The following is a 25,462-nucleotide window of genomic DNA, read 5'->3' as shown; positions in this document are numbered from 1 at the left end:
TTTTTTTATATTGATCTGTCAGCGTTTTTATTTTTAATTAATTTTATTTATTTCTTTATTTAATTAATCTTAATTAAAATTTTCTATTGGCAATTGAATGTAATTTTTACACATATTAAGGTTAGTTTCATATTTGTACTTCTCAATTAATATAATAGGATTAATTAATTATAATTGTTTTATGCTAATATTAATTAATTAATTAATACTTTAATAGATCAACTCAATTAACCATTTACCCATCAAATTAAATGGGTTCATGAGTTAATTCCTTTTCATGATGTTCGGTTATAGATGACTACGCTGATTTTGAATATTTATCGGTGTTTAACATCCAAATTTTGAATATTTATGTTTATTTATCTTACTTATTTTTGATTTCAAGACAAAACCCTTGAAAAAATAATCAGAGTTTTATTGCCCTAGAATGAGATTGCAGATATACACAGAAAATCATAAAGACCATTCAAAAACGTATCAAAACTCAAAATATTGAGATAAATACACCTAAGTGATTAAGTGTGAGCTTGAGTAGCTTTGTCTCACACAAAACAAACCCTCACGTCCTAAACTTTTCAAATACCAAAACACCTCTCGAAATCAGAAATTAAGCAAGAAGCGAAAAAACATTCCAACCATTTTTTCTCTATTTTCTTTCTTTTAACTTATACATCAAAAATAACACGTAATAACTACATCAATTTACTTAAAATCAAAGTGTCTTTTTAATTAGGAATCTTGTTTCCTGTGTTTAATATCTTTCTATCAAACGTATATAAAATATATATAAAGAAAGAGAGAGATATAAAACTCTATAAGTGATGGGGAGGCTCAAGCATTAGATGTATCAGAGGAGAGAGGCTGAAGTTCTTGTTCTTTAACAGCAGCACTTACAGGCTCATAAGTAGCTTCCTCTTGCTTTCTACGTCTCCACACCAATACAAGTTTGATCATCGCCGAAGTAACCAGCAATGATATCACCACTCCCGCAACCACCCCGAATACGTGTTTCTCCCACCAGCTCCTGCCAAAATCACCACTACAAAACCCGTAAGATAGATCAAATCCACTAAACCAGTGTGACGATAGATATGAGAACAATGGAACCTACTGTTTCTGCTTTTGCTCAGCCTTCCATTCTAGCAACTTGTAGCTTCCAAATTGTCCAGGTAGGCGCAATCGGTTTTCCTTCAGAAGCAGCATTATGTTCTGCAAACACGTAAAAAGTAGAACTCACATCTTTTCATCTGCGTATGAAGATACTTAAACCATCATTTGTAAGGAAAAAGAAAACTACCAATGCCGTAGTATTGGAAATGTACTCAGATGATTCTGCGGGAAAGATTCCCCATTTCAGGCGATACTCATTTCCCCTGGATGAGATATTCAGCAAGTGAACCTGACAATAACAATAGTCATATGGAACGATTTAATCACAACGAAAGCACCTCAGACAGAGAAAAACTAGTCAAATGACTGTTAGAAGCATGCCTGTGAACTTTTAATGTCTAACTCATGGGCAATGAAATCAGCCATCTCTGAGAACTCAGGCTTCTGTGAAGAATTATTCACGCTAATTGACACTTCGAAGGTGATAACTCCAACTCGGAAAACACCTACATGTTCACAAGATATAGCCAAAAACAGGTTAACGCCAAAATAGAAAATTAAATGAAGTTCTGATGTAGCCAATGACAGTGATATGGATAATGTTGATGAGGCTCTGGGTTATAACGACTAACTTATTTTAGGAGTAATTTAATTTAGTTTAGGAGAAATTTCACTTTTTCATCACCAGAAAACCAGACTTTCAATGCGGATAAATAGTCTTCCAAAAGAATTTAGGAAAATGGCATGTCCAAGAAATGTTTCGATTCAGCAAACTTCTGAATAATTTTCTCAATACATACAATGACAGATATAGTTCCTACTCGTTTGCAGTCGCTAGCGACCAACGACTGCAACTTTGATAGCGACTAGCAACATAGAGACATACAAGGCTAAACTACCTGGAAGATCAGTGGTAGAAGACTCGCTCGTAGCGGGACTTGGAGAAATACTAGAACTTTTATTTTGGGAAACTGGTGAAGTAGGCGCAGGAGAATCTGGTGCCGCAAGCCTTCTCCATAGATCAGAACAGTTGGTCTTCAGAAACCCGAGCTTATCATTCTCACGATCATAAGTGACAAGCGTATTGCGGACAACAATTCCTGGTCACAATATAAGATGTACCAACTTTACGCTCATCACATGAAAGCAAAACCAACATAAAAATTGAAAATGACTTGAAAAGACAGGAAACCACATTGTCTCCTTTGACATTAAAGCCTACATGATAAAATGCTTTAATGGAAATGGGAATGCATGCAAGATATTTAGTACCTCCTAGGAGTGTCGTTGAGTCTCTATCAGGAAATATTCCAAGGCAGTATGCGCCTCTAACTTTAGTGTGCTATAAGCATGTCAGGAAGGAAAATGGAAACTGTTAATACTTGCCTGAAGGATCAAACAAGTACTTATAAGAAAAAGATTAGCCAAATTTACTTTACCAAGTTATTACCCTGAATAAGTAGTTCTCAGGAGAAAGAATCAGTTTCTGACCATTTCCAAATTCCATAGCGATCTCAGGAAAAAAATTGTGTATCTCAGCCACATCCCTGATTCGTATCCAAAATCAGTATTCTTAGAAAACATATAAATTTGAAGTTGCGTGTATTGTTGTTCAAACAAACCTTCCAGCGCCGGAGAAACAAACATCATCATAATTTGGGTCTGGACCATGGATCCGTTTCAGAGATGGAATTTCCTTAATGACCTGCAATACCACATAATCACATGCGAGCACAATAATGAAGAAACATCAGCATTTGTCTCCTACAATTTTATACTATAAGCTCAAATAGCACAATCTTTTGTCAAAGGTCATCCATTAGGCATGACAGGAATATTTTACATAGCTCTAGCAACTTTATTAAGTTCTTAATGTCTGACAGATTGTAATTGTGATGCATGTGCGATACAAAATAACATAAACAGGAATCTCTTAACACCAATGCTTCAGAGACCAAAAACAAACTAGTGGAGAATAGAGACTCGTAAAGAGGAAAGAGCTGAGAGATAATGAGCAAACATATATACGACTTAAGATATCTTACCGCAGCCTTAATGGCTATAAAGGCTTCCTTGGGGAAATAAGCATATGTTGTTCCACTATCCAAAACGGTTCCATGCTTTCCATTAAAGACCTTTGGGTTTAGCTTTAGAGACTTGCCAGCAACATGCATTTGTTTCAGGTCAATGTTATAATACGGACTGCAAACACCCGAAACTACAGTGATGTTGTGAGAAGCTCGAAATCAACTCTCAAATTACTCAGATACAAACGAACTGCAAATATTATGAAGTTACTCTACCTGCGGAAAGGATCCGAATGAGAAAACACCATTCCAGCTGGAGGAGATATTTTACCAAGTACCATAGCACCACCTCCAACTTCCATACCTCCATAACACAAAGAAAAAGTATCCTCGATAACACCCTTATCAACAAGCTGATCAACAACACTAAGCTTACCACGACCCAAACCCATTATACCATCAGCACGTTGGCTAAAAAGATCGCCAGTTTCCACATTCTCGCATCCAAAAACAGCACGTTGCGGAGAAAGCTGACTCTCGTTACCAAAAGATATCAAATCCTCACTTAAAACCCCACTACTCGAACTCATCTCAGCATACCGTCTTTCGTAAACACATAATTTCCCTTCATCATCACAATTACAGTCAGGATTACATTTCAAAGCCTGGTAACTACTAGACAACTCAGGTTGAAACTTGGGATCCTGAAAACAGTTATAAAACAAAATCCCTCAGGGCAATGAAAACTACAGAACCATCCCTCAGGGCAATGAAAACTACAGAACCAAGCCTAATCACACAAACAAGACTCACCTGATGCTTCCCACACTGTTTACAAGTGGAGCAAGGAACGTAAGTAACAGTACTACCAGTATCTACAATCAAAGCAAACTCTTGTGGTGGTGTTCCAATCCATAATCGTGTAGTGTAGTAGCTGTAAAAAGATGAGTCATAAACCTAGATTTTAACACAATAGGACTAAAATTGGTAATTAAATCGAGAAAGAAGACGAACCCGTTAGAGAGGAGGTCATCGTAGAGTTTCATGTGAGCGTTAGGGAGCTGAGATTGGTGGAGACGACGGCGGCGAATATCCTCGACTCGCGGAGGTAAAGAAGAGTAGCTAAGCGGGAAAATCATAGGCGATTCGGCTGTTAAATCGAGCTCATCGGCGGTGGTCAGATCGAAGAAGAATATAGAGACGGTGGTGATGAAGAGAAGGAGGATGAGGAGGAGCGAAGCTCGATCCATGGGTGGTGGATTGAGGAGATCAGTGGATTGGGATTTAAATTGAAGAACGCCGGTGGCGACGGAGGGGGTTTAAGCGGAGTCAACTCCACCGTGGCTCCGTCGTCGAGAAAAATGAAAAGAGGAAGAGAGAATGAAATGGTCTCTCTATTTTATTATTTTCCATTTTTGTGCCTCTTAAGACGAATAACGTACTGACACGTGGCGGTTAACAAGTCTGTTAAAGTCAACGATCACAACTCCTTTACCTGCTTCAGAGCGCGTTAACTACAACAGATCTTACTTACTAGTAGTACTACAATGAAAATACAAAAACAAAAAAATCCAAATTTGTTTTGGTTTATCACAGGACAGGACGCCTCAATCCAATCAATGAACTTTTACATGCATGCAACCTTTGTGAAACCTCATTGTTGTCATGTCATGATATAGGAGAGAACCCAAACGCGAACAAGCCACCCTTTCAAAAGTGGTGGTTAAGGGTAAGCCACTTCTCCTCTCCTCTCCAAAAGGGCACAAACCTACATGCCCTTCTCCTTAACTTCCACACTGATGTCGTTCCTTTTGAGGATTCCAAATGGATAAACCATCCTCTTCACTCCACACTCACATTGACCACCACGCTGCTGTCACATTTACGTTAGAGGTTCACAGGACTGAAGGTTTGTAAATTACAATATACCAACAAGGTCCACAATAATGTGATTCGCTTTTAAGGTTTTGTTTTTTTTTTCCATGGGTTTTTTTGGCCAACCAAAGCAAACTGGTATCCGATTCATGTTTCAACCGGTTCAGCCGACCAATCCGGATTTTTATTTTGTTTTAAAACACTGATAAGATCTAAGAAAATTTATTTGAGACAATTAAAACACAAAATCTCAATAATCACTTTTTTTCTTTATAGAGTTGATATTTATAGCACTAAAAAATAAAAGAGCAAAAGCAGCCTTATTGGAGGTCAAAAAAAAAAAAAAAAAGCAGCCTTATCATCAGAACATATAAAGTACGTATCATTTCTAATTAGGACGGAGCAGAAACAGAGATAGTCAAAGAGCTTTGACCAAAGTAAGCAATAATGGAAAAAAAGAAGAAAAAAGACAACAAACATCATGACTCTAAAAATAAAGAATAGTTCAGAGTTTTACATAGAGAAAAAGCTCAGAACACAACACAAAACACACTTAAATCTCACACAAACAAGACATGGTGTGTTTTTTTTGGTGCTGTGTCTAACAATTATCCTATGATTTAACAAAACGTTAAAGTAAAAGAAAACACCCACAGAGAACACTCTCACCTAGAAAACATCAACAACGGCTAATCAAATACTAGTAATCAGCAACAACACAAATCTGAATCAATCAAAACAGAGAAAGCTAACAACACCAAAGCCAACTAATAAACACCAAACAACATTGTTTCTCTTTTCTACCATTGGGCTCCTCCTCTCTCCTTTAGAGATTGAGCCTCTCCAGAATCTTGTTCCCAAACTTGTTACACCTCATCAACCGAATATTACGCTCAATATGCCACTTCAACATGTGGCGCACATCATCCTGCAAAGACACCAAACAAGATTCCTCATTATCTCACCATCCCTCTAAGCAGAAACCAAAGTTTTAGACAAACGTATAAGCACACGCGGCCTTTACCTTAGAGACAAACCATGCGGTTTGAATGACATAGTTCCCAAACGGGTCGACAAGAAGTGTATCAATCTCTTGAACCAAGTCATTTACGATCAACCTAGTGTTGATACTCTTTAGCTGCAGCAACTTCTGGACAGCATGACTTCCATATTTGTTACGGGCGAGGTATGCATAGCTCCCTAACAGCTGTACCACGAGCGCTTCTGTCACCTGTTGGTTTTCCAGCTCCACGACATATTGCACCACGTAGTTTCTGAAAGGAAAACATACTTGTGAGTAATAAACAATAAAGACGATTTGTGTATCATTCATCTTATGCTTACCCGTAGCAGTTCAAGCAGAGTTTCAACGCATGAGTGATTATCTCGCTAATAAAACGTTGCCTTATTTGAAAAGGCATCGGACGTTTATTGTTAAAACATTGCTGAATCAGGCAGCAGCCGTGTTGATCAATCGCTATCTGGTAACAGTGTCCAGCTACAACTTCAACAAGATGCTGCGAAGGATAAAAGACAAAACACAGATGGAGAAGAAAGAGTGTCATTTCCTCAAGAATACTTAGCATATGAAAATATGATCCATGGCTCATTTTACTTGTACCACAAGAAATAAAGTTACTAAGGTTAGACTATACTACAGATTCTAGGATACTTTTCAGTCATGAATTCTATAACAAATCTTGAACCTGAATAAAACAGACATTGCAAAATTTAACCGACAACAAGCAAATCGACTAATCTACTTGAGCTGCTACAGTGGATTCTCTTCAACTATATGGTATAAGAAAGTGACTTGAAGCTTGATAAAGAAGGGCTCATCTTAGTAAGCAAAAGTACTAAACAACTCTATGACCAGAAACAAAGATTCATCAGATGAATAGATTTCAAGTTTATCAACAGAAGGTTCATTACTAACCAACTTAAATTTTGAGGTATCCATTCACATTCACATTCACATAACAAAGGACCAACCATCATCTCTAACATAATATACTTCCAAGTACTGAAGCAGACAACTGCGAATGAGATGCTTACCCTACACTGCAGGAAAGTAAACTGGCAAAAGCATTCCAAAATCACTTCTTTAGCATTGCTGCTCCTTGACAATCGAAGAGCTACCATGGTTATAGCTCCCAGGAAGCGCAAAATTTGATCCTCCCCACAACGAAGTCTTATATTAATCACCAGCGATTGCATTGCCTTGGTTCTGATATCTCCAAAACAAAGACATTACTAGTTACAAACTATAGCAATCATAAAAACAAAGATTCATGACCCTAAGCAATGCATAATCATATATATCAAAAGTCAAAAAAAAGATTCAGAAGTGTCTACCCGAGTGGATCAAAGCATAGGTTAACAAACTGAGACTGGGACTGAGTAACCATATCAAGAATCTGAATGAGCTGTTCGGGGCTGCATTTGTCCATAAGCCTCCTAACGACATCATTAGCATGAGAGTCCACCATCAAGTCAAAGAGATGAGCAATGAGAGCGTTGAAGATCACATCAACTCTCTCCTGAGGACCCAAGAGAGTCATCAGCAGATGGTCTCTCAAATCTTTATCCTTAGCCATCGAAAGTATCGATGGCGGCTCCCTCCAGTTCGCCATAGCCAACGCCTGATCATGGTTATAACCAAAACCCATCCAAAGATTGTTCATTCCAGTCCCAAAGCCATTACTGTGGTCCCAAGGGTTCTGATCTGAGACATGGTTTCTTGAAGAATAAGAAACTCCATTCAAGAAACCATTGTTAAGCAACCCATAAGTATCATACGACGATCGATTAGAACAATCGTTCTGAACAGACAGTCTCTGCTGCATCCGATTAAACCTCGGGATCTCTTCGAATTCACGCTGGTAGTAACCAACACTCAGAGGAGGCATGTACCCATTACCACCACCAACAACGCCACTACCGCCGCCGTTGATCACCTGGTTGTACCGATTAGGGGGCATCGGTTGACCGTTCTGACGAACAGTTGAATCAGAGAAAGAGAGGCCACCAAAAGAGGATTCTAGGGTTTGCAGATCACTCAAGAAACCATTAGAAACTCTCTGGTGAGAACTCTCCGGTTGATGAAACTGAGACGACGGCTGCTGCTGCATCTGCGGTGGTTGTGACTGAGTCCCACCTCGCCTAAACGTTGCCGTTTCCGGAGTCTCCTCCGCCGTTGACCAGATGTCGCGTTCGCCGTTAGTGTTGACACGAAACTTCTTGTCCATGACTCTCTCCAAGGAAGCTGAAAAAATCTATGGAAATTAAAAAATAAAAGTGAAAAGAGTAAATATATATATTAGGGAAAGAACTAAGAAAGAGTACTTTTTTATCTGTAAAAAAAAATAATACGAAGGGAAAAAAAGGAAGGTGAGATACTTAAGAGGATTTAGGGATTAATGGAGGAAGGCGTGATTATGGTAAACTTAATTGCAGAGGAAAAAAAAAAAAAAAAAGTAAAAAACAAAAGAAAAACTTAAGGAAAAGAGAGATTGAATACGTTTTTTTGAGAAATCTCTCTATCACCTTCGCTTTCAATTGCTTCTTCTGCCTCTTCTTAAGTTTTTCTTTCCCATGCACATTAAATAGTCAGGAAAAATATATTCCAAGTCAAAGTCTTGATATACTTTTTTTTCACAATTTCAATAATTTTTATTTTTAACGATAATTACATCAGAATATCTATCGTAATCTTCTTTTGTATATATCTAAATCTACACTTAAAATCTCTAATATCAAATAACATAAATATAAAATCTAATATATTTTCATAAAAATGAAATATAATAAAATATAATATTACTTGAAAATTAACCATACTTTGTAAACCAAACCTGAATTGACGATTGAACCGGTTCAATTGCAAATCGAATATCAGATTTTAGGTTCACCGTCAGAATCTATAGAATATAAGATACTTAAAACACCATTAAAGATAGAGAATTCGGTAAAATTGATCGAACCACCAACCCTTCAAAATTCTACATTTAATTGTGAAAGATTTACACCATTATCTTCTTTGGATTTTTTTGTGCTGATTCATCCGATGAATGATAAACAATGTTTTGAACTTGGAATAAAGACGACGAGAATATAATTATCAAATATTAAAGAAGAAGAAACAAAATGATGAGAAATAAAGAAAAACCACAAGAAAAGAGGAAGAAGGGAGGTGGCGGTGCTTGTAAGAGAAAAAAAAAATTAGAGTTACGAGTCTAGGGTTTTCTTTAAAATATCTTGTTTTTATTAAAATATTTAATTTCACCTAATTATTTTAAATTTATGCTTAGCAATTATAATTTTTTGATTATTAAAAAATATCAAAAACAACATTTTATAAACCAAACTGGGATCTATAATTTCTGATTTTTTTTTTGTAAACTTTTATCTTCCTGTTTGGGCAATCAATCTTGGAGTTCTTTTTTAATTTAATTTAATGTTTGGTTGAAAAAAAAAACCAAACTGGGAAAGTTGAGTGAACCGGTTCAATTGTAAATCAGATATTAGTCTTTAAATTTATCGTCAAAATCTTTAAAAGAGAAAATACCTAAAATATCAGTAAAAAGAAATTCAACAAAATGGATCGAACCAGCAACACTCCAAACGTGGTGTCTATTTGTAAAAGTTTCAAACCATTATTTTTCAAATTTTTTTTTTGATAATTCGTTCCATGAATGCTTAAACAATGTTTTGAACTCGAAATAGAGATGAGAAGAAGAATAAATAATCATTTTTTGTCAACAACTTTATAAAATTAGCTCAAACAAGTCACAATATTGTTTTCACATAAACTCATCAGCGGTTCAATACGTATTTTATGTGTCAAATTATCTACTTTGATATTAGCTTGACGAAGTAATAAAAGTTAAAGAAAAGGTAAAGAATTCTCCCTTGTCGCTTTGCATCTCTTTGAGTTATGTTGAAAAACTTGGCCACTCGGCTGGGAAAGACACAATTTTCACCAAAACAGAGTAGTTTGCAAAAAAAAAAACCATTTATTGCTTGTTTGCCACAAATATACACTTTGTTGCTCACACTAGAGTTTTCGCCTAATGTAAGTATCACCTATGTATGTAAGGAAATCAGAATTTTCCGATGAATAAAATAATCATATTATCGGAGAAGAAATATAATGATGAGAAATAAAGGAAAACAAAAAAAATGAATGAAAAGAGGGAAAAGAAAGGTGGTGGCGCTTGTAAGAGAGATAAAAGATGATAAGATTGTTGGGATTACAAGTCTAGGATTTCTTTTAATATATCTAATTTTTTATTAAAAATTTTAATTCCATTTAATCATTTTTTATTTACTTGTTCCATGTAAATTTTACAATTTCAATCATTAAACTATATATTTTATTTTTACAAAAATTACATAACAGAATCTATCGTATCTTTCAAAACCTACACCTAGAATCTTTATCATTATATATATATATATATATATAATCTAATATTTTCACATAAAAATGAAATAAAATAAAATCTAATATTACTTGAAAATTAATCGTATTTAGTAAACCAAACCTGGATTGATGATTGAACCGGTTCAATTCTAAATCGAATATCAGATTTTAGGTTCATCGTTAGAATTTATAGAAGATAAGATACCTAAAACACCAGTAAAAACAGAAAAATTTGATAAAGTTGATCGAACCAGCAACCTCTGAAACTCTATATTTATTTGTGAAAGATTTACACAATTATATTTTATGGAGTTTTTTGGTTGATTCGTTTTCGTTCCATGAATGATAAACAATGTTTTGAACTTGGAATAGAGATGACTAGAAAAATAATTAAAAAATATATTAAAGAAGAAGAAAAAATATGATAAGAAATAAAGAAATTTCACAAAAGAAAAGAGGAAGAAGAGAGGTGGCAGAGCTTGTAAGAGAAAAAAAAACTAGAGTTACGAGTCTAGGGTTTTCTTTAAAATAATGTTCTGAGTGGGCCCATGTTCACTCACAGTCCATAGGTCTGTTTCTTAATGGATCTTACGTTCTCTTCCGATCCGTAAACCTACTTATATCTGGCGTTTGGTTTGCTAAGTACGAAAAACTAAAAAAATTTATAGTCAAATATTATATAGTTAAAATCTCTTTAACTAAAAATTCTATAGTCAAAATTTATACAGTCAAAGTGTCCGTAACCAAGTCACAAAATGTCTGCCGAAAAGTCACAATTTTACCAAGTACAGTTTCATATTCTCATGGTTTGTTCATCTCCATGAAACTGGCATTTATTGGCTACACCTCGTCATGATTGACCTGTACGACCCGAAATCAACTTCCAACACAACTATCTCTTTTGTTTCTATACTCCCCTTGTTGTTTTGTTGTCCTTGACTTTGTATCTGTTTTATATTTTATTTATTGGATTCGACAAAGTAAATTTTCTTTGTCATGTTATAACTTCATTTTGTGTATTGTCAAAAAAAAAAAACTTCATATTGTGTCTACTTTGGCTTTGATAATATTAAGCAACTCTTTGAATTGGGTCCCTAGTTTACATTAAAAAAACACTACAACCTGAACTAAACCAAAACACTCGATGTTACACTGAATAAAAAATAGATGGATGATAACCATTAAAAAAGAGATCTTTTGCGTATAGTAACAAACTGATCTCATTGGCAAAAAAAGATCTTTTGCGTATAGTAAAGATCTTTTGAGTATTATCAGTTTTGGCGAAATCCAAACGAAAATTTCATTAACTCTGTAACCAAAATCTTTGAACATTAGTTTAGATACTTAATCACAACTAGAAGTAGTCCTAAGATATGTACAAACCCAAAACACTAAGAAACGAGACCAACAAACCACTTCCTGAGTTCCTGGTTTTATACTATCTTTGGTCAAGCTCTCACTAAATGTTGACATCTTCAAAAACCGTAAGAGGCAGCTCTGGCGATACAGGCATTGTCGCCACACACTTGAACTGTGATGAACAAAATAGACAGAGAGAAACGTGTAAATCAAAAGGAACATTGGTACTTCACATTCAACTCAAATCATCATATTTCAAAGTAGTTAGTTTACCTTATGCTGCTTGTATTTCTCTCTTATAGCTTGTAAAGCTCCACCTTTTCTACTCAGATACAAGTCATGTATCATTCTCACGCATTCTTTCAGATCACCCGCTTTGTATTTTGTGTATTCTTCTAACATTACATTCTGCTACATTAAACACCAGCGCTTTAGTTTCTTATGTAAAACTAGTGTACATAGAATTAGAACGAGATACGCTTTGCAAGAAATGGCTTACCCAGGGATGTTGCTTTGGACGGATGATGAACCTAGCGAGAAAAACAGCTGAAGCAGCCACAATAGATGGAAGAAACTTCAAAGAGTTATAGTCTAACATGCTTAACTCTGAAAGATAGCTACAAAGAAACTCCATCTGTAAAGGTGACATCTAAAAGAAAGAAAAGAAAAAGAAGTCTTAGCAATTGATACTTTATACATTGCAAACGCCACAATTTAAAAAGAGAGCTTACTTGGAAATCTTCTTGTGCAACCCTTGTGAACCGTCTGCACAAGACAAGCATAACCAAAAACAAAAACACAGTGAGATAATGAACACCAAAACCTGCCTTCTGCAATAGATTCTAACCTCAGATACATAACCAATTAGACAATGAACTAGACAAACAAACAAAAAGAATCAGAACCTAACCTTAGAAATGTGTTGCTTGTTGGGTTCCCTAATTCAAACTCCAGAGCAAGAAGTATATCAGCTTCCATCTTCACAATCTCTTGTTTCGTGTAAGTATGGTCTGTGATGTAACAAAAGTCATTCACATTTGGAGGAGTAATCTCTTCATACTTTCTACAAAATCCAAAACCCAAAACACAAATAAGCAAACAACAAAAACAAAAGAAAACAAAACAGACAAGAGAAAGAGTAGTCTTACGAAGCAATAAGCATTGAAGCAACTCCCAAAAGCTGAAGCCTTTGTCTATTAACAGTCTTGAGAGACAAGAATCTATCGATGTAAGAGACAGCGAGGTAAAGAGTCTCTGAGAGAAGTTTGTATTCTTCAGCAACTTCAACTAACCAATCAACCAAAACTCCTCTCATACTCGAAGTTACATCTTTCTGAATCTTGTCAATGTAATCAATCAAAGGTCTTGACTTTGCTTTCCCCTGAATTGTGAATCAAGCAAAAACTACTCAATGCTTGGTTCTTTCTTCTACAGTTGTAAAATTTAGAGATGGGTTTTTGTTTATTTACCTCTAATTGACGAAGATACTCAAAGATTGAAGTAACATAAGGAGCACACATCTGAGGATCATCAGATCTCGTGTCAATGTCTAAGTTTGTGTTTGCGAGTGTCGGAATCGAAACTGGGTTCTTCTGTTTCGTTGTAATAACCTTAGTGGCTTTTCTTCGAGGCTTCTTGATGTTGCATAAGTTAGGAAGCTCTCCGAGTACGACTCTCTTCTTCTTGTTGATTCGTTCTTCGTCTATGGTCGCCGCCGCCATGGCAGCTTTTCGTTTCGTCGCTGCTCTTGTCATTCTAACGCAGTTCTCCTTATCGTCGTCGGCCATGGATTCAGGTTGAGGATGAGAAGGAAGGAGAGAGATGGGTGAGAAAAAGAGAAGAAGCGAAGAGACATTTTTGGGAAATTTTTGGAATAAAGATTGAAACTTTTGGCGGTCTCTGTGATTATTTTCGAATTTCTCGAAAAAATTAAGCTGAGTTTTTGTTTGGCGCGATGTTTTTGTTATGTGTTTTTCGAGCTTCAAAATTTTCACCGGGAAAATGCTAATTTGGCCGTCACATGAAGACCTAAATCGTAAACGAGGAAGATGATTATTAAATGTCGTCACTGTCTATGTAAAATCAAACGTTTAATGGGCTTTCTGAATCGGCCCAGTAGTGATTATGTAAAAGCTAAACCAGTAAAGTATTTGCCTATTTGGTCTTTCAAACCAAAATTATTTGTTTTGTTTTTAGCGATAATTGATGAATCTTCTAATTATCCGCTGATTTTATCATTTTATTTATTTGGTAGAAAAATCTATATAATATTTTTGAAATACATTTGAACGAGAAGTTTTTATTTTATAAAATATTATTGATTTTAAAACCAAATTAGAAAGATAAATATGAAATAGAAAAATATTTATATAGATGGTATCCAAACAAACCTCTACAATTATTCATCCAAAAAAAACAACCTCTACAATTAATTTTCCTTCTATCCATTTTACAAACACAACTAAAATAAATAATTTTATAGTAAAGATATTTAAAAGATTTTATTAAGATTTCTAAAAAATCTTATTTAAAGTATGATTTTCTATAGCTTTTTTTTTAACGCAATTCATTACTGATATGAAAAAGAAGATAGTCCAAACAAATAAAAACAACAGGGGAAAAACATGATCTCTAAAACCAAGTAAGTCATTAGAAGACTCTGCGCCAAACACCTCATCGATCTGGTTGTGTAACCAAGCTGGACCACCTAACACAAGGTATGAGGTAAGTCGTCCGTCCCTTGTGACACTAGATGCAATCGTCCTGGCCAGTGAATTGGCCTTCGGTGAAGAAAGTTTGATACCGAACTCCCCCATCACCCGTACTACATCATTGATCTTGTCCAAAACAGAACGATACCTTGGCTAATGTAACGGAGAAACGATGGCCGAAACCACCGCATGACAGTCTGTCCAAACTTCAAAGGCAGTGATATGAAGATCATTAAGACTTTGCAGACACCATAGCAAACAATTAAGCTCTGCTGCAATTCTGTTTGATCGTGGTAAGAAAGCATCTCTTGCATGGTATAAAACATCTCCAGTGTGATTCCGTAAGATCCACGCACCACCGCTGTAACTCGAATCGTTGGTCCAAGCTGCATGTATGTTACATTTGAGCTTACCAAATGGAGGTTTAATCCAATAGTGAACCATATGTAGCTCCCTTGTAGTTCCGTTGGCTGTTTCCTGCATTATCAACCTTTGTTGTTTTAACCATTCCTCTGACTCTTCTAAGGCCGTAGCCACAATAACATGAGCATCCTGGAGTCGGTCCGCAAATATAATAGAGTTTCGCGCTTTCCAAGTCTCCCATAGAAACCACGGTATAGCCTGCCTCCTCTCCACAGCTAAATCTGTCTTATCCATTAGTTCCAGCAAAAACGAGATGTTTTCTGCTACTGACCCAGAGAACCCTTGTGGGGGAGTTGGAAGAGTTGTTGCAGCCCAAACTCCACATGCTAATGAACAACCAAACAAAACATGATTAATTGTCTCCTCTGCACTATTACAAATTGAACAGGGAGGAGTAACTGTAAGCCCATGTCGATGCACACAGTCTGTAACAGCCAGTGCTCCTGAAAGAGATCGCCATAGGAACATCCTAATCTTAGGCTCAGCCAGCAACTTCCACACCCTTTGTTTCTCTTTGTTCACAAAAACCATATCAGCTGGGATTGGATTCAAGATTTCCACCTCATGTGCTAAAAGCCAATTCCCACTTTTAATTGAGTACTGACCATTCTGAGTAAACGCCCATATAAAACTGTCAGAGAGACTTGGTGCCGGAGGAAAGGATCGAATCCGAGTGATCTCACAGGGTGGAAACAATTCCTGAAGGCGTGGTACATTCCATTCCCCATTAGTTGTGATAATGGCTTATACCTTAAGGTTCAAATCAATCGTCATTTCTTTATTGAATGGTCTTCTTGGCATGTTCTCAAATACCCATTTGTCGAGCCAAACATTAGTATCTTGGCCATTACCAATAGTTTTTATGACACCACGTTAAAGTAGTTCTCTTCTAAATAATATGCTCCGCCACGCATAAGAAGGCCTATAACCGAGCCGTGCCTCAAGGAAAGGGACATCCACAAAATATTTAGCCTTATACACTCGAGCTAATAAAGAGTTGGGAGAGTCAAGAATACGCCAGCCCTGTTTTGCTAGTAATGCATTATTAAAACAGCCAATGTCACGAAATCCAAGTCCCCCAAGCTCCTTAGATTGACAAACCTTATCCCATGATACCCAATGAATCTAATGCTTGTCCTCACTTGCGTTCCACCAGAACTGACACATCGCATTGGTAAGTTGTCGACACTGATGTTTGGTAAGCCGAAAGCATGACATAGCATAAACTGGAAGTGCCATTGCTACAGATTTGAGCAAAACTTCTTTACCACCCAAGGATAAAGTCTTTTCGTACCAACCACTAACCCACGCTTTTAAGTTATCACTGATGAATTGTAACAGATCCCTCTTGGAGCCACTAAAGCATTCCGGTAGCCCGAGGTATTTGCCCGTCCCTCCTTCTTGTTCAATGCCTGTATACAGACCAAGTAAGTGTCGCATGTAAGGATCTATCTTCTTTCCAAAAGTTATCGCGGACTTCTGGAGGTTGATCTCTTGTTCCGAGGCATTTCCATATAATTGCAGGCACTTTAAAAACTCTGAACATTCTCTCAAGTTTGGTTGGCATAGAAATAAGCTATCATCTGCAAACAAAAGATGTTGGATCGATGGACAGGAAGAGGAGATTTTCATTCCTGTGACACGACCCTCCATCTCAGCTCTGTTCATTATGTGTACCAATGCCTCAGTACAGAAAATGAATAAGAATGTTGAAAGAGGATCCCCCTGGCGAATTCCACGTTCAAACTTGATGTATCCATATGATGAACCATTTAAAAGCACTGAGTAAGTTACCGACGTAACACAACTCATTATCCACTGCACCCATTTAATATGGAACCCCATACAAATGAGTAACTCTTCTAAAACTTCCACTCAACCCGGTCATAAGCCTTCGGCATGTCAGTTTTAATGGCCATGAAGTCCTCATCACACTGTTGATTCGTCCTCAACGCGTGAATCATTTCATGTGCAATCAAAATGTTGTCAGATATTAAACGCCCCGAGACAAAAGCTCCTTGTGTGTCTGACACAATCGACGGGAGAAAGTGTTTCAACCTGTTGTACAACACCTTGGAAGCAATTTTATATAGAACCAAGCAGAGGCTGATTAGTCGCAAATCCATCATTTTGGATGGATTAGGCTTCTTTGGAAGAAGACAGAGTTGTGTAAAGTTCCACTTCGGCTGTAAGGTACCATATTCAAAAAACTGTTTTACTTCCTCAACCACCTGTGGACCAACAATGTTCCAAAATTCCTGATAAAAATGTTTGGACATGCCATCTGCATCGGGTGTGCTATCCCCTTTGATACTTAAGGCTGCAGTCTTAATCTCCTCACTTGTTACTGGTTTGATCAGTACATCATTCATCTGTGTGGTAACCCGTGGAAGCATCCCATCTAAAGCATCATTTATCATCTCAGGGTTCGACGTAGTGAACATGGTGCGAAAATATGCGATTGCTACCTCTCCCTTAGATCCCTCTGTAAATTGTTCCACATCATTGTGATCTACTAAGGATAAAATTCTATTTTGCACCCTTCTTCGTTGGACACTACCATGAAAAAACCGAGTATTACGGTCTCCCTCCTGCATCCATTTTTCTCGACTTTGCTGTTTCCAGAACAGCTCTTCGGCTCTGTATGCCTCTGCCAATTCCCACCGTAGATTCTTTATCAGATGAAGATCTGGTTGAACTTTAGCACTTTCCTTGTCCAACTGAAAGCGCAAAGTGTCAATGGCTGTTTTTGAATTTTGTTGAGTCGAGCTTTTCGAAGTAGATATCGCCCTCCTACAATCAGCAATTCTATTCAGAATCGAGTGGTGCACAGTCTCATCCCCCTTAGACCACCCTGCTCTCACAACACTTTTGAAATCTGGCTTTGATATCCAGCGCTTCTGGAACATAAACCGTCCTTTACGGGCCATATATTCACTAACAAATCTTAACAAGACTGGTCTGTGATCAGAGCCAATCCGTTCCAAATATTCAGCTTGGACTCTCGGAAATAGATGGAACCAGGCTACGTTTCCCAAAGCTCTGTCCAAGCAGCACTGAATCCACATTTTTTTTTCCCCTGCCCAAGAAAACTTGTTACCAAGATTAGGAACTTCCTGTAGACGACAATCACTAATCATATTCCTGAAGGAATAGAACGTTGATTCTGCCCGAGCTGGTCCATCAATCTTCTCAGTATTACCCATGATTTCGTTTAGCTCACCCACCACTAACCAAGGGTCATCTCTCGTTGCACCAATATGTATTAACTTATGCCATACCACTTGCATGTGCTGATAAACAAGATCACCATACACACATGAGATATAGAAGCTCACAGATCCAAGTTTAACTGCCACATCAATAACTCTTGTATCAGAACTGAGAACCTCAACCTCATAAGTAGACTTCCAGAACAGAGCTAAACCACCACTCAAGCCAACTGGATCCACAATATGTGAGTTCTCATACCCTAACGATTGCTGCAAATTCACCACACGCTGACTGGAGTTTTTTGTCTCCAGGAGGAACAAGAAATCTGGGAAATGGTCGCGATGCATCTCCCTTAATGTAGGAATTGTCAAGGTGCCCCCAATCCTTGACAATTCCAGCTCATGAAACTTATAATTGCGTCGGTGATTCCTCATGCGGAATCACCTTTTCACCATCACGTTTGGCAAGTTTAGAGGATAATATAGCCTCCTCTGTAGCTTTCCTTTTTGATGACAAACCATCTTCAGAGTCTGGTATCGGTACCAAAGGAGAGTTATCAGAGTGATGCTGGATTGCTTGGGCCTTACCAGTAGAGAAATTATCCCTGACTTCCTTTGCACTCAAGCCAAAAACAGGAGCTGAAACAAGAGAAACAGAGTAAGCTTGATCTTGGACCATCGTTTCATTCAGAGATCTCCCCGAACCTGCTACTGGGGCCGAATGTGCCTTCCCATCATTTTCAGCAGGACCTACACCTTCAAAGTTGAACACCAACCCATTTCCCCTGTTTTCATCTGTGATGAACCTCGGTGGTGCTTCCAATCTCAGTAATCGTTGTTGGCTTGCAACATCACCCTCCAAGTTCCAAACAGATTGACGAACACGTTCAATATGAACTTTCTTCAATTGAGGATCAGCAACCGACAAATATTTACGCATTTCATCCAGAACAGGCTTCGCAATTTTTGGTTTGCCAGTTATTGGATCAATTCCAACATCCTCATCCGTGAGGACACCAAATAAAGGGTCATCCTTACTTATTCTTGGAATGAGACGACTTCGCTCCACTGGTGTAGTTTTAGTCCCTCCCGTTGCAACGACTTGCCGGTTTGAAGGATTTAAAGTACACCTCTCCTTATCATGAGTCAGGCATTGAAATTGATAGCACCTTCGTCTTATCCTCTCATACTCAATTCCAATAGTAACAATCTTTCCAGATGGTAGTTGAAGCTCTCTAGTATTCTTCAATGGCCTACTCATGTCAAAAAGGATACAAACTCTAACGTATCCTTTGCTCTGTGGTTTCAAGGGGTCAAAGGCCACATGAGTAACCCTACCAATACGCGATGTGATCTCCCTGATGGTATCCGACGTGTTATGATTCACCGGTATGTTCCTTAGTCTTATCCATATGGGTAGAACCTTTAAGTAGTCAGAAGGTGGCTCCTCCACCCATCTCTCCAATCGTTAAAAGTCCAAGCACCAGTGTCCAACACTGTAGAGAGATCTGTTTCTGAATCAAACAGAAACTGAAATCGATCATTAGGTAATGCAATACCCCTAGCCCGATTGTAAACTCGCCATAACCGAGGCATCTCATGAATCAAACTGGACATCTTCTGATTTTCGGGACAGAGTAACTTCCCGATGATGCTCTGTTCATTGCGAACACAAGAACTAAACTGAGCCAGATTCTGCAATACAATCGGTTGATCTTCTTCTAGTGACATTTCTTGCAGAGCTGTATCCAAAGCGTACTCCATTCGCAACAATACTAAAAGCACATAATTAATCAGAAGTTTCTGGTGATGAAATGAAGAATTGTGGCTGGCGGCATATTGAAGTTTGATGAACTAGGTTAAACTTGGTCGTAATCTTCAAAGATACGCAAAATATTACGTAATAAACAGAAAAGATCTTCTCAAATCCGGCGAAAAACAGAAAATTTCCCGGTATACGTTAGCCCCTCCAGCGGAAGTAAACCCTCTAGGTGAAAAGGAGTGTCCTAAGCAAAAACTAATAAGATTTATTTAACATTTATTTTTAGTTGTGTTGAATCATCATGATTCATAAACACATAAAACTAATAAGATTGTAGATTATTTATGCATTTGTTGTGATTTTAATTTTTCAAAACGAAAACTTATTACTCAAGTAATAAAAAAATATGTGGTTTAACGGTTAAAATTATTAGAAAATATCTTAGAATTGTTATGAATAATAGATGGATGCCCATTATAAGGTCCATCTTCTAGAAGTCTCTAGAATTACTTGTAAACTAGGTTTACTTTGTCATCAAGCAAAACTCTCTCTCTTTGTATTCCTATATAAAGGACATTTCATTCATTGGAATAAGACACTGATATCTTCCTCCACTTTTGTCTATCTATAACACGTTATCAGCACGCTCTTTGAAGCTAAAAGGTATAGAATTTTTAGTTTACTTATTTATTTACTTTGTTCTATAGAACCATGTTTATTATCAACTCATGGTTCATCGTATACTGAAACAAACAATACACATAAACCGACGACTATTATTATATGGGGAAATTGGAGAAAAAGGACATTTTTTACAAAAAATGTCCATCTAAACTTTAGTTTGATAGGTTTGGTCATATAGGTTTTATAATAATGAAAACCCAGCTTTACCCTCAATTTTTAAAAACTAAATTAACAAAAAAATATACATATAACTTTAAAAATTAATGTATTTACGTAAATATATTAACAAAAAAAGGTAACCTAAACTTCTAATTGATTAAGAGACTTCTATGAATCATCAAACCCTTTTTTCTTTCTCCTCTTTCACCTTTTACGAAGTCGTAAAAAACAAAAACAAAAAATCTTCGATGACATTGACGACGGCGGTGGCATTCAACATATTTAGATCATATTTAAGGTCTGATTAAACCAGTGTCTCCAGTTTCTCATGGAGCTAGATGTGTTTTGTAGGGAATGAAAGAGCCATTTCACAACATTGACAATGTCATCAAAGCTGCAAACATAATGGTAGATGAGCATGGACTTCATTTCAGTCCCCGTAAGGAGAGAATGTATCAACCAGAGAGTATACAAGATACATAAATTGAATCGTTGATGGAAATGTCAATACATGAATACCTTCGCCAAAGTGTTAAACGGTAGACGCCGGCGACACATCACNAAAATATCTTAGAATTGTTATGAATAATAGATGGATGCCCATTATAAGGTCCATCTTCTAGAAGTCTCTAGAATTACTTGTAAACTAGGTTTACTTTGTCATCAAGCAAAACTCTCTCTCTTTGTATTCCTATATAAAGGACATTTCATTCATTGGAATAAGACACTGATATCTTCCTCCACTTTTGTCTATCTATAACACGTTATCAGCACGCTCTTTGAAGCTAAAAGGTATAGAATTTTTAGTTTACTTATTTATTTACTTTGTTCTATAGAACCATGTTTATTATCAACTCATGGTTCATCGTATACTGAAACAAACAATACACATAAACCGACGACTATTATTATATGGGGAAATTGGAAAAAAAGGACATTTTTTACAAAAAATGTCCATCTAAACTTTAGTTTGATAGGTTTGGTCATATAGGTTTTATAATAATGAAAACCCAGCTTTACCCTCAATTTTTAAAAACTAAATTAACAAAAAAATATACATATAACTTTAAAAATTAATGTATTTACGTAAATATATTAACAAAAAAAGGTAACCTAAACTTCTAATTGATTAAGAGACTTCTATGAATCATCAAACCCTTTTTTCTTTCTCCTCTTTCACCTTTTACGAAGTCGTAAAAAACAAAAACAAAAAATCTTCAATGACATTGACGACGGCGGTGGCATTCAACATATTTAGATCATATTTAAGGTCTGATTAAACCAGTGTCTCCAGTTTCTCATGGAGCTAGATGTGTTTTGTAGGGAATGGAAGAGCCATTTCACAACATTGACAATGTCATCAAAGCTGCAAACATAATGGTAGATGAGCATGGACTTCATTTCAGGCCCCGTAAGGAGAGAATGTATCAACCAGAGAGTATACAAGATACATAAATTGAATCGTTGATGGAAATGTCAATACATGAATACCTTCGCCAAAGTGTTAAACGGTAGACGCCGGCGACACATCACGGCGGCGTAGATTTAATGTAATAACACGTCGCAATTATCGTTAGTGTGGATTATATTAATTTTACAAAATTCATGTAAACTGTTTAACTGTTAATTTAAACCGAACTTGAACCATAATCTTTAAACCGAGTCTATAAAGCCTATGCAACTTCAAGACTCCAAAGGCAAAATGATTATTACGTGATTAATCTCATTCTCAAAACTTTTTTTTTTTCGTGAGAACAGAGAAGGAAGCAGAGCAAAGAAGAGGAAGAAGAAGAAGAAGAAGATGATGATGATGATGATGGAAGAAGAAGTTATAGACCGTAACCACAATATGACCGTCGACGACATTAATCTCTCTCTCCTCCGTATCAGTTCTCCACCTTACGACTACTCTCTCCTTCCCCATCCGTCTTATTTTAAATTAGAAATCAGAGAAAAATCCTCTAGGGAAAATAAACTTGGGTGATCAGAGTGTATACACTTTTTATTTTATTTTTTTATAAAATACGATCTTGGATAAATATTGGTTTCCTATTCTAAATATTAACTTTCTATATTTAGCAATCACTAAAAGTTTCAGAATATACAATCTACTTTTTGGTAGTAGATGTCAACTAATTTTCTCAGAGATAGAGTAAAAAGAATAAAACACATTCTAACGATTTTAGAGCATAGAGTAAACCGTAGAAAGATTATACTAAAACGTTTAGAACATAGAGTAAACCGTAGAATACAAATTCTGAATTTTGTAGAATTCAGAATTTCGGGCCCCTAAACTATTTAGAACAGAAACCGTTCTTGAATTTAGTATAACATGTACAAAGTGTTAGAACACATCATCTTAAATTTTCAGAACAGTAGAAAACGTTTTCTAAATTTTTTATATCAAATTTTATCCATAAAAAAAACAACTTATACAATTTTTTTTTTTTGTAAAAAATTATATTACCTCTATTATTGTATATCTACTTATTTTCCTATATTTCACATTTTAAAACTTGTTAAATTTGGGGTTTTTAATTTCTATGAGTATTTTAGGTAAAAATGACCATTTTCAAAAAAAGGTGTAGATGAACAATTTTTTTTTTAGTGATCCTTTATTTCCAATTTTCCCTTATTATATAGATCGGTGAAGCATAATTCAATGATTCAACGAAGAAGAGAATCATGCTTATTGTTTGATTCTTTAATTATCATACTATGATTCAATGATTCACAAGAAGAGAATCTATTATTATAATAATAATAATGAATATATTTTATAACTACTTATGTATTACATAATATTTTATTTTCAATACATAAGATCTGTTTATAGATTGATATTTTATTACTATAATTTATCTAAATCTTTACTATTTGGTAAATATAATTATGTGTATTATTTACTTTACTTTTAATATATAAGATCTGTTTATAGTTTACATCTAATATAATATTTTGTTACTATAACCTACTCATCTACGTCTTTATTTGGTCAATCTAATGTTTAATATATGACTTTGATATAATTATGCACGTACGTATACTAAAATATTAATGAATGTATGCTTAATTTGCTGTTTGAGCTTTTTCTATGTCACTTTTGATTTTTGCAATTGTGTTCGGTTACTATTTGATTATTTATTATTTATCTTCATTGTTGATTTCTACGTGCATATTTTCATCTTGATTGATAGTTATATATTTATGAAATTTAATCATTGTTTCAGTCATGTCAAAACTCACTAGTCTTGAATTTGGAGTTCTTGACATCAGTGGAGACGACTACTTGGCATGGGCACTAGATGCTGAAATTCATCTAGATTAAAAAGATCTCCTTGACACCATCAAAGAAGGAAATCAAACTCAAAGCAAGAACAAATCCAAAGCTATGATTTTCCTTCCTCATCACCTCCATGAGGATCTCAAGAATGAATACTTGAGTGTGAAAGACCCACAAATCCTTTGGAATGATCTAAAGGAAAGGTATGATCATCAGAAGACTGTGATCTTACTTAAGGCTCGCTATGATTGGACTCACCTAAGATTATAAGACTTCAAGTCTGTAAGTGAGTACAACTCAGCTTTGTTCAAAATAACTTCCAAATTGGAATTATGTGGAGAGAAAATCACGGATGCAGACAAGTTGGAGAAAACATTCTCCACTTTTCATGCTAATAACATTGTCCTGCAGACACAGTACCGTGAGAAGGGATTCGTGAAGTATTCCCAACTCATCTCTTGTCTCCTTGTAGCTGAGAAACAAAATGAGCTGTTGTTGAAAAATCATGGACTACGCCCTTCTGGCTCTGCTCCATTCCCTGAAGCGAATGTGATATCCTATGATAAGACCAATAATAATGGTCAAGATCGTGGTCGTGGTCGTGGACGTGGATACGGTCGAGACCGTGGCCGTGGGATTCAGTTTAAGAACCATTCTCACCAGAAGTGGGAAAACAAAGGTGGTAACAAACAAGAAAAATCAACATATCCGAATATATGTTACCGTTGTGGAGGAAAAGACCATTGGTCCCGTACTTGTCGTACCCCAAAACATCTTGTTGAGGTCTACCAACAATCAATCAAGGAAAAGGGAAAGAAAGTGGAGACAAATATGGTGTTTGAAGATGGAGAAGATGATTTTGACTTTGGTGATCTTGCTCACCTAGACATTCCAGATTTCTTCCCTCCTGAAGAAGAGAAAATCTGATCAAGCTAGAAGAGCTAGATTTATTCAACATTGTCTCTTATTTTATTGTTTTTGGCTTTTAGTTATTTGGATTTCATATTTTATTTTATTTTATTCTATGCATTTATGTATTTTGAGACATGGTTAAAGTTGATTTATAAAGATATTTATTTATTTATAAATTTCTATTTATATTTTTTTTAATTAAGTAATACTTATATGAGATTAATTTATTCTTGTTTACTTATTTGAAGAACAATGAATGGTGGAGATTTATGCTTGGCCGACAGTGCAACTAGTCATACAATTTTAAAAAATAGGAGTTATTTCTCCTCTTTAACAATGAAAGAAGCAAGTGTAAGTACCGTAACTAGTAGTGCAAAGATAATTGAAGGCTCTGGAAGAGCTAATATATCATTGCCTATGGGAACAAAATTAGAAATTGTTGATGCATTATACTCCCCTAAGTCTCATAGAAACTTATTAAGTTTTAAAGATATCCGCAGAAATGGATACCATATTGAGA

The 25,462-nt window shown here is 36.1% G+C and overlaps 3 protein-coding genes across 6 annotated transcripts; all 3 read right to left on the bottom strand.

Moving 5' to 3' along the window:
* LOC104771451 (aspartic proteinase-like protein 2) lies at positions 617-4,524 on the bottom strand. Of its 3 annotated transcripts, XM_010495978.1 has the most exons (13): positions 4,152-4,524; positions 3,951-4,071; positions 3,595-3,841; positions 3,414-3,501; positions 3,156-3,312; positions 2,733-2,815; positions 2,561-2,657; positions 2,383-2,452; positions 2,010-2,210; positions 1,492-1,616; positions 1,298-1,399; positions 1,112-1,209; positions 617-1,039 (listed from the first exon to the last, which is right to left on the bottom strand). In XM_010495978.1, the coding sequence occupies exons 1-13, from the start codon at positions 4,385-4,387 to the stop codon at positions 832-834; spliced, it is 1,833 nt and encodes a 610-aa protein (XP_010494280.1). In that variant the 5' UTR covers positions 4,388-4,524; the 3' UTR covers positions 617-831. The 3 variants fall into 3 exon arrangements, with proteins under 3 accessions (XP_010494280.1, XP_010494278.1, XP_010494279.1); XM_010495976.1 differs by having other exon boundaries at positions 3,414-3,841; XM_010495977.1 differs by having other exon boundaries at positions 617-1,024; positions 3,414-3,841.
* On the bottom strand, positions 5,525-8,260 carry LOC104771450 (putative pumilio homolog 13). The gene is made up of 5 exons (XM_019242132.1): positions 7,368-8,260; positions 7,068-7,239; positions 6,357-6,529; positions 6,037-6,286; positions 5,525-5,940 (listed from the first exon to the last, which is right to left on the bottom strand). Exons 1-5 carry the CDS (start codon positions 8,258-8,260, stop codon positions 5,839-5,841), a joined length of 1,590 nt encoding a protein of 529 aa, XP_019097677.1. The 3' UTR covers positions 5,525-5,838.
* On the bottom strand, positions 11,720-13,781 carry LOC104771449 (putative cyclin-A3-1). 2 transcript variants are annotated; one of them, XM_010495973.1, is made up of 7 exons: positions 13,266-13,781; positions 12,945-13,177; positions 12,707-12,859; positions 12,528-12,561; positions 12,296-12,445; positions 12,070-12,207; positions 11,720-11,968 (listed from the first exon to the last, which is right to left on the bottom strand). In XM_010495973.1, exons 1-7 carry the CDS (start codon positions 13,581-13,583, stop codon positions 11,897-11,899), a joined length of 1,098 nt encoding a protein of 365 aa, XP_010494275.1. In that variant the 5' UTR covers positions 13,584-13,781; the 3' UTR covers positions 11,720-11,896. The 2 variants fall into 2 exon arrangements, with proteins under 2 accessions (XP_010494275.1, XP_010494276.1); XM_010495974.2 differs by having other exon boundaries at positions 12,070-12,204; positions 13,266-13,583.

The sequence above is a fragment of the Camelina sativa genome, chromosome 20 (assembly GCF_000633955.1).
Source record: "Camelina sativa cultivar DH55 chromosome 20, Cs, whole genome shotgun sequence".
Classification (NCBI taxonomy): domain Eukaryota; kingdom Viridiplantae; phylum Streptophyta; class Magnoliopsida; order Brassicales; family Brassicaceae; genus Camelina; species Camelina sativa.
Note: the sequence above shows the minus strand (reverse complement) of the source record. Positions and strands in the feature narration are given on the sequence as shown.